At 36.0% G+C, this 10,627-nt stretch overlaps 1 protein-coding gene across 1 annotated transcript in view; it reads left to right on the forward strand.

Moving 5' to 3' along the window:
• The window catches only part of LOC123558472 (deleted in malignant brain tumors 1 protein-like), a 43,894-nt gene extending 37,702 nt beyond the window's left edge, over positions 1-6,192 (forward strand). The window contains exons 17-20 of the mRNA XM_053543776.1: positions 2,649-2,851; positions 4,272-4,407; positions 4,727-4,994; positions 5,677-6,192. Coding sequence (XP_053399751.1) covers positions 2,649-2,851; positions 4,272-4,407; positions 4,727-4,994; positions 5,677-5,995 — 926 coding nt within the window. The 3' untranslated portion in view covers positions 5,996-6,192. The remainder of the gene's footprint in view (positions 1-2,648; positions 2,852-4,271; positions 4,408-4,726; positions 4,995-5,676) is intronic.
• Positions 6,193-10,627: the final 4,435 nt, after the last annotated feature.

Consider the following 10,627-nt stretch of genomic DNA (forward strand, 5'->3'; position numbering starts at 1 on the left):
GGGAAAACTTTGAAAATCTTCTTGTACAAAACCACATGGCCGAGGGCGTTGATATTTGGTATGTAGCATCATCTAGTGGTCCTCTAGTAAAAATTTTCAAATTATCCCCCTAGGGTCAAATATGGCCCCGCCCCGGGGGTCACACGGTTTATATAGACTTATATAGGAAAAACTTTGAAAATCTTCTTGTACAAAACCACATTGCATAGGGCTTTGATATTTGGTATGTAGCATCATCGAGTGGTCCTCTACCAAGATTGTTCAAATTATCTCCCTAGGGTCAAATGTGGCCCCGCCCCGGGGGTCCCAAGTTTTACATAGACTTATATAGGAAAAAAGTTTAAAAATCTTCTTGTCTGAAACCACAATACCTAGACCTTTGATATTTGGTTTGTAGCATTGTCTTATGGTTCTCAACCAAAATTGTTCAAATTTTACCCCTTGGGTGAAAAGAGGCCCTGCCCTGGGGGTCCCAAGTTTTATATAGACTTATATAGGAAAAAGCTTTAAAAATCTTCTTGTCTGAACCCATACGATCTAGGCTTTTGATATTTGTTATGATGCATTTTCTAGTAGTCCTCTACCAAATTGTTCAAATTATAACCCTGGGGTTAAAAGAGGCCCCGCCCTGGGGTCACTTAGTTATTATGTGAGTTATATGGGAAAAATACTTAAAAAATCATCTGATCCTATTTCCAAGACTGTTTAATTGTAATTACCTGATGACCCCAAGTAATATGATGTCACTTGACTGTGACCTTGACCTACTGACCTACTTTCTTGTTTTTTTAAGATACAGCCTTGAAATTTTTATGACATACACAGTTTTGCACACAAATCGTAAATTTGAATTTCATTGACCATGAATGTGACCTACTGACTTTCTTAATATTTTATCATCAGTTTGACATTTGAAACATGTAGCTCATATTACTCAGGTGAGCGATCCAGGGTCATAATGATCCTCTTGTTTATTATGTAACTGCCTATTTTTGTTATAAACATAGAATATGCTACTTTCATGTTCAGTCCTATTTCAATATCGATAATTATATCTTCATGACTAGTTAAAGGTCCGTCTATCAATTAATAAAGTATGGTCTACAGTGCAGGTTCGTGAGCAACATTGAAAGTGCCGCCGTTTGTTTTCACTGAATCTGCAAATTAAGCATGTCTCCCTGGACCAATGAAAATTCGCCTTATCGTCTATTGAAAAGAACGCGCGGGAAAGCCAGTAAATCACAATGATATGCCTGTGCGTGGTATTCCACTGGATTGCTGGTTCATATTTTTACACGTAAAATCTTGTTTGGTTCATATGTAAGATATTTCTTCCTTTTTAAGTTCTGAATAAACACATTTACAATCGATACAGGAAATCAAAGGTGGGTATAGCTCATTTATTGATAGAATTTTGTCTTGTTAATGTTTAAATTATATCTAAATACATATATTGTCGGATCGAGAGTGCGAGGCAGAGAAGCAAAAACACAAAATTACTTGGCCTAGGTCTAAACACGAAAACGTTTTGACCTGTCATAAAATGACAAAAACATAAACCTTGATTAAAGACGTTGACAATTTGAGGCCGTCTGCTATTAAAGCACACCAGAGCATGTATAAGTACCACTGTGTTTTTGAATATACCAAACTAATGTCTTTGATTTTTTGGACATAAAGCATAACATCTCCTAAACAAAGTCAGTTTAAACAAGTGCTCCAGTGGAAGTCCCATTTTTTATTCCTCCAACTATAGATCTTCCACGCAGAATTCTTTTTGCTATGGCAACAGGCAACCAAGAGAAAAATCTTCCCCTCCGAAATCGCTGGTCTGATTTCAAAATAATGTCCCAGAAACGGTGGCTTTGTTTTTTTAAAAAACCTTTAGCCTGCTAGCGGCAAGTGTTTCTGCCTTTGCGACCAGTGCAGACCAAGATCAGTCTGCATATCCATGCAGGCTGATCATGGCCAGGTCTGTTTGCTATTCAGTTAAGGAATGTTCAGTGAACCCCTCTTCGAATAATTAATGGTATTACCCAAATTGAATTGAATAACGGACCAGTCAATTTTAGACACGCAGCAGGGTAAGAGTTAAAGAAGATCTACCTTAGAAATATTTCTGTGAACGTTGAAGTCTGGCCAGCAATATCAAAGCAGCGAATTTTTCAATTATATTTTTTTCTCTATATGGTTATATGGAAAGCTGTAAAAATAATTCATCTTCTAGGAAACTACTGGTTCAGATTCAAAATATTATCATTCGGTCTTTAGATGACCATCTACTAAATTCCTTAATTAAAAAAATAGACATCAGAGGCCGGATTAGTTTTCTCTGTATTAGGAAGCCTTGCAAAAGCTTGATAAGCATCAGGTAATTTCACAGCAGTGTTCAATATAATCCTCCACCAAAATTGTTTAATCTAGCTTTGTATCAGTCTCAGGTGAGCGATCTACAATCACACTTATACTTAGTACGTCACTTTTGAATTTTAATCTATTTTTGGTCATACCACACATATTTATACCTTTTGCATAAGATTTTAAAAAATAAGACCTTAATGAACTATATAGTAAACAATATGTGTTGTGTTGTAAAGATTAATCAATTTTGAAATTAATGTGAATAATATTATTCAAAAACAATTTAGTGCCGAGCATGGACGACATTATACATGTCAACTGTGATGAAAATGGCTGGGATATAAGAATTAATATGTACCTACTTAGAGAGCTATATCCAGATGCAAAGGCGTCTGATATATACCTTGGGGAAAATACATGTACTGGCAGTCAAAGCTGGAACAGTGTGACGTTCCATCAAGGACTGAGAGAATGCTTAACGTCGGAAACAGTGAGTAATTGAAATTATTTGGCATTTTTCTAAGGATACAATAAATCATTTTGGTATATTTTGTAACCAAAAAAAGTTATTACTTACTGAAATAAGTTATTACTTATTGGAATTGAAAGTCTACAGAGCAAGATACACATGCACCTACAGTTTTTGCATCGCCAAAGAGTGTATTGTATCGAAAAGTTACATCAGCTAATTATACGGCATGTTTTGGGGTTTTTTTTAAAGAATAATTCGCCCAGCCTAAATATTGCTAATTTATAGCAGTGAGAGGCGACATTGGAAATACTTAACAGTTAAAGCATGTAGTTTTCAGATCAGTGTTGAAAAAAAGATAAAGCAGGGAAAAATACGGAAAACTGCTAGAAAATAGTACTACGACCAAAATTTGACATGTTGTTATACGCTACATTTAGCTGATTGTATAGTGTGTTTATTATCTTGTTTCAAACGTGATCCATGATTTTTTTATTCAGTTCAAGAATTGTAAGTTACAGAATTTGAAAATAGATTATGATGTGCACTGCAGATACAGCAATTGATTCAGTATTATATAAAAGAGTAGAACAGCTGTTTAGTGGGCTAATGCCTTTATTGAAGTTTTTATCAGTGACTAAAATGCAATATGGCCATTGAACTTTACAATAGGTTTCTTAATCAATTATTGTGCGGTCACTGCCTATGGCTGTTGGCACCAGTCAGTAGGGGTATATATGAGAATGAAAACATTACTGTTCACATGAGGTCTCTGTGACCAGTTGTTTACAGGCATTTTTCACATGTCTGGGGTAATGCCCTGACGGACACCTAGGGTTTACATTGACGACGGATAATCATTATTCGTTTATACATAAAAATCTAATTAGATATTTCACTGATGTTAGCTGGATATATAAAATGGATTATAAATCATTTTCAGCTCTCAGACTGATAAAGTAAAATAACTTGAATATTGGCAAATACTTAAAACAAAAGAGATTCTTGCGTCAGTCAAGCAAAATAGTCATCAAATCTATATTTTCATTTTAACACCTTTATTTCACTACAACTACGTTTCTAACAAAATTTGATTGAAATTCCATCTTTAAAAAAAGATCAGTTTATTTATTTAGTCACAAGTTAAAACGACCTGTCAAAATCCGCGTTTTTTATTTCATAGAGTAATTATTACATAAATAAATAAATAAATGAAATTACATCAGACATTGATTTATCTGATATTCTTCACGTAATTATAGCTACCTATGTCAATGTGTTGTCATCAAAATAATGACTACGTTAAAAATGTTACTTCTGTGTATTGAGACGCCTTGGCTTTCATACTCATTTTGAGCTGTAGCAGTCAGTCCTTCAGCTAGAAAATTGTAGTATAATCTTACGTGTATTTGTGTAGAAAGCAAAAATCTATTCTCAATAGGTACGGAACAATGTGTTGGTGTATAGCAACGAGTTGGTGTATGCAGAGCGTGATCCAAACTATCAGTTTATAATCCGCCATTATAACTGGACAGTTGGTATTGAATGTGATGTACAGAGGAACGAAACATCTTCAGGTAGTAGGGTATTCAAAAATATGAAAACATTATATGTAACAGTCGGATATTCTTGTCATAGTTATGTATGGTATGTTTAGGACTAATGTAAAGAAGTAGAACAGACATGTCCGTGATACAAATGTATTGTTTATTAATACATAAGGAAATGTAATTAAGTTGAAATTTATTATCTTGGTGCATATTTGCGTTAAAGCACTTCTTGAGTTTTTGCAATCACTGGTTTAAAGACACATTGTTCGTATAATCTAATTCCAACGTGCAATATTTTGTTTTATAAAACATCAAAGTGTAACCGATTCTTTTTAATTTTATTTAGCTCACATTCACCACGACCCTAATCATCTTACTGAGCCTCAGGTTACAGGTAGCAGTCATTTTTCGGTCAACATGTCCTTTTACTCGGATCCTAACTTTCTTAGACAAATCTATGGTTACCCTCTTCAAGTATCCGTCGGGGATAAAGTGTATGTGAAGGTATTTACTACTACACCGGACTGGACAGTTAAAATGCGCGTTCATACATGTTACACAAAACCATCACGGTACTCTCCGGACCATATGAAGTTCTTCCTAATCAGAAATGGGTAAGCTTGATTGTTATCACTTCGTTGCTTTCTTTCCCTGATTTTAAATCAGGTGCATTAAAATGAGACTTATTAAAAATGAATATTCCGCACAACTTTAACAAAAGACTTCTAAACGGAAGTCGTGTTTACTGTCCGAAGACACTGTATCCAAAGTCATTCTGCCTCCAAAGCAGATTTTGTCGCGACAAGTTAGTAGCGAATCCATGAATATTATAAGAAGGTAACAAATTTTCATACAAAATCAGTTATAAAAATGTAAAACTATGCATTTCACGTTATGTTTCATACTTCAATTGCACAGTCACATTCTACTTGGACCTCTCTCTGTTCTATCAAACTTTCATTGAAAATTAGAAGTCGTTCACATACATATTGCCAGATGTTTAAAAAGAAATCAGTGGTTTATTCACAAAAATTAGCAGTGACAATGGTTAGGTTAATGAATCATTTAGACAAGCCGACGCTGACTAAGATGTTAAATGGGTATGACAATATCATTAACAATTTGAATTTACTTTTAGCCAGGACTCCTTGATATATTTGAACTATGCAGCCTGCCAGTCAGAGAGACCTTCATCTGAAAATATGGAACTGACTGCATACTCTAAACTCAACCAAATTATATATTGCGTGAAAGTGAGCAAAAATATATATAACAGTTTCCCCACTATATTTTCAGCTGTGAAGTTGATTCAAACACTCATATTATAACACAGTCCGCCCATGAGACCAAATTTGTTTTCGAAGATTTCGAGTACACGAGCAACCATGAAGGAATACACGTGTTCTGTGATGCTGAATTTTGCGGATCACATGATTACTCACGACAATGTCAACAAACATGCAATCCAGTCATCCGTAGAAAGGTGCATGTTGAGAAAGTTGACATTGAAAACACTACAGAAGCGGATAAAGGAAATGACATTGAAAACACTACTGTGTTGGATACTGAAAACACAACGGTATTGGATAAAGAAGAAATTACCACAGACGTTTAACATGCAGCCTACATATTTTTGAAAGATACGTTGGAGTTATGAATAACTCAATGAACTATTTTTCTAAATTTCTTAATTTGTTACTTATATTACATATGTTTGACATATAGAGTGTTCTAATAAGACTTTTTTAATCATGATATTTTCCATGAAAATTTCGATAGTAACACAGGTTTTAATAAAAATGATATATTGAACGAGTTTGAGTAACTATCGGTTTGTATAATAAACAACAGTAAAAGCTACATTAAAAAATGCAGCCGCCCATACCACACTCCACAAGGAAATGTGTGTGTGTAAATGTATACTTGTGTAGATTTGCTGAGCACATGTAATGAATGCAGTAATAAAAGCATAGACGTGACAAATAGACACAAACATATATGAAGGTTGAAAATGTCAGTGGCAAAAGGCCGCTGGGAATTTAAATTGTGTCCAAATTTTACTCTTTAAGTAACCACACCTTGCTCCTTCGTTACAAAACAGTGTAATTGAAACTACTCCCCCGTCAGGTGACGCACGTAACAGTTGTCACAGAAACACATTGTAAAACACAGATATGCTCATATAAAGAAATATAAATAAAAACCTACAAGAACAACAAACCTGCGTACTCAGTGGATTAACAGAAGCCGGTAAAGCCACGAGCACTGAGACAAACACCACCAAAGGAAGACGAAGCAGGATAGATCCTTAGAGGACAGTTATTAAACAAGTCCATCCCTTGAGGGGGATTTAAAGAGTCCCTTTTTTCCCATAACCTCATAAGATGTAGCACGAGATACATCTTCATCAAGAGGAGGAAAAGCTTACAAACTCCAAAGTTAGCCATAGCTCTTGTCAAATATTTTCGTACGTATAAAATCATTATTAACTGACACCTGTGTATCTAAAACTGAACAATAGTATCCGCGTTGTTAGATTTACTTTTACTCAGACTATATGACACCTTAACATCGAAATACGAATTACCCATGTTTAATTTATCGTCCTGATAACGTGATATGCTATCAAAGGCATTGGTGACATTTTTTTCTGCGCATTTTGCGATATTATTTATAAACTTACTGAAGGTTTTCATAGTATCTTTTCATAAAATTTGAATTAATAGGTAATGGAAGGAAGTTGTCAATGTACTGGTACAAATTGCAAACTTTAACATAAGTTTATAAAACTGTTATTGTATGATGTTGTGGTAAATACGTGACTAAGGTAATATTCACAGTGGACGATATTATCATACAATAAGTGTTTTACTGTATGACTAAACTTTAAAATGAGCAGTGTTGTTAATTTCTCTGTTAGATCGTTCATAAAGAAAACAGTTTACAGCTACGAAGGAAGTAATTCGCCGGATATATCTCCGTGGTCCACTGGAATGTAGCCCATATTATTATGTAGTGTCATTTTCCTGCCTGGTAAAGGCCATTTGATGCCAGATATGATGCTTGATTATCAAGAGAAATGTCTGCGAATGATTTTAAGCTACATCATATACTTTCATGTTTGTATCGAAGCTTCTGGGTAACTGAATTAAAGCGAAAGTAGGTATTCCCTGATGCCTACCCATTTCATCACAAGTCTCAGTCACGTGACCATGGTTTAATTGCATTATGATCTACCCAATATTTTTTGATATTTGTTTGGCTTGGAGCTACAGCGGCTCCAAGCCTATGTCTTGTTTTTGTTTCTTTTTTGGTACCCAAGTGTGTGTTAGTATGTTACGAAAAGCTGGGAAGCTACCGCAAACCGAGATCAATATTTATAGGTTATTAGCTTTGTATCGGGAAATATGCACGAGTTCTTCAGCGGAAATATTGCGCGACTTGTGCGACTTTAGGAGCGCAATATTCTTCCGCTGAAGAACGAGTGCATATTTCCCGATGCAAAGATAATAACCTTTTTATTACATACGCATCTACACGTATAAATGTAATGTAAATATCATACCTGGTTTGTACCAGGAGTCAGTATCTGGATAGGTTTTCTTTGTATAGAACAAATTGAACCGACGAATGCCATAAAAGATATTGCTAATTCCTTCGCTAAAATACAATAAACGCTTTGATTTTTAAGTTTGATTAATAAAGCTTCACTATATAAACAGAATCCACCTTCAATACTACCATCATTTTTCTCCGCAGAAAAGGACTGTTGTAGAAGAGGCATCGGTTATAAAGAATTCATTTCTGTTTCCCGGAGGGAAATAGTATATATGACGCACGTGTATAATGATGACTCTAGCTATTGATACATTATTTTAAGACTCCGGTTACCATAATCCAACACACCTGTTTCGATTCCCGAACAGCTTGGTCTGCTTTGCTTAACAGGTGTTTATGGTAGCTATTCATGTACATTTTATTTTTTTTTTGAGGGGGGGGGGGGGTGAAATCTCATACTTAAACTGAAGACTAGGTCTCCGAACAATAATGAAAAACACAACAACCATACTTCAATTAGATCCGTTATATTATTATTATTATCGGGCAAATGCCCACATAGTGATAAATTTATTACAACTAGCACTATGAATATTGGAAATACGGGATGATAAGACATTTAACATAGACAACACAGAAGAACAATACATATATTATACAATAGACAGATACAAAAATGAAGTGGGTATTTGACCCTGCGACACAAGCTTAAGGTGTTATGTGAGAAACGAAGAATAGAAACAGTTTTATGCCATCCCCTGACTTGCTTCACCCAGTAGACTTATATGGTAAATTATTAAATTGTTACACAACACACAAGATTTGATACACCATGCACTAACGTGCTACACCATAAACGGACATGTTACTCCATGTACGGACGCGCTACACCATGCGCTAACGTGGTACACCATGCACTAACGTGTTACACATACACTGACGTGCAACACCACCCACTAATGTGAAACACCATGTACAACCGTGCTACACATGCACTAACGTGCTACACATGCACTAACATGCTACAACATGCACTAAGGTGCTACACCATGCACTAATGTGCTATACCTGCACTGACGTGCTTCAAATACCACGCACTAACATGCTAATACCTAATAACTAATACCATGTACAAACGTGCTACACATGTACTAACGTGCTACACTATACACTAACGTGCTACACATGCACTAACGTGCTACACTATACACTAACGTGCTACACAAACACTAACGTGCTACACCATGTACTAACGTGCTATACCTGCGCTGACGTGCTACACATACACTGACGTGCAACACCATGCACTAACGTGCTACACCATGCGCTAACGTGCTACACATACACTGACGTGCAACACCACGCACTAACGTGCTACACCATGTACAAACGTGCTACACATGCACTAACGTGCTACACCATGCACTAACGTGCTATACCTGCACTGATGTGCTACACTGTGCACAAACGTGCTACACCATGCACTCACGTGCTACACCACGCCTCACGTGCTATACCAAACACTAACGTGTTATAACACGCACTAGCATGCTACACATGCACTAACGATCTACACTAGTATGCACCAACCGGCTGCAGCACCGCGCCCCCCACCCCCACCCCCGCCCCAACACACACCAAAAAAAAATAAAGAAAAAGAAGAAAAGCTGGAAAATACATGCAACTCTAAATCTAGAATTTCTGCTGTGCTTCACTTAGCGACTGAGTAAACAGAAAAGAGATTTGTCCACTCCTCGCGGATATGTGTTTGCGGTAATATGATGTACTGATAGACCGTTCTACTACATTTCTTGATACTTTTGTCCTCCATTAATTTTAAGCTCTTGACTTGTGTAATGCTTATTCTCCGGAGCTTGTTTCATAGGATCCGTAAAGTATTTAGACCTCTTGAATTCATCTTGGCACTGAAATGCAGATAAAAACTCCCGCAGTACTAAATACTCAAAAATAGCCAACATTTTTTAAATTATATATCTAAATGAGATGTTCGATATTCACAAACAACAATATAGTGTTATAGATATAACTGTTATAATAAGGGTGTGGTGGATGGGAACTTTGCTTGTCAGGCATTCGCTTGCTCGTGGAAAAAGGGTGATTTTGACGTCATTGTTGATCGATTTCAAAGATTCGATACCCGCTTGGCCGGTCAATAAAGCAGAATAGGCATGTGTTGCCACAGAAGACAGACTATCACCACCACACCCTGACATTCTATTACTACAACTATCTGTGAGTTTATTTAACAAAGGATCAAAATCTATAACGTTGCAATTAACTTTACCTGGATGCACCGAACCTTGTGTAACCAACAATCTGACATGTTCAACTTCAACTTCAGAATTTTCCGTCGGTATGATCTCATCCGTCTTCGATCATTTGCTCGGAGAAGTACTTGGCACTTGATTATCATTTGCCGTTCTTTTCTTAGCAAGTTTACCCCTCATTTCAGCGATAAAATAAGATAAAGGTTTTTGTCAGAATTTTGCATGTTATGCATTGGCTTCCTTGTGGAAAGATGGTGATTATGACGTCATTGTTGATAATGACGACACATTCGGTAATCATTGGCAGTTTCCGCCGTATTCCTAAAGCTGGAGTGTTATTCTTATAGTAAAATATATTTCATTTATTTATGTACTTATTTATTTATTTAACTTTTTTACGA

The sequence above is a fragment of the Mercenaria mercenaria genome, chromosome 5 (assembly GCF_021730395.1).
Source record: "Mercenaria mercenaria strain notata chromosome 5, MADL_Memer_1, whole genome shotgun sequence".
NCBI classification, from domain to species: Eukaryota; Metazoa; Mollusca; class Bivalvia; order Venerida; family Veneridae; genus Mercenaria; species Mercenaria mercenaria.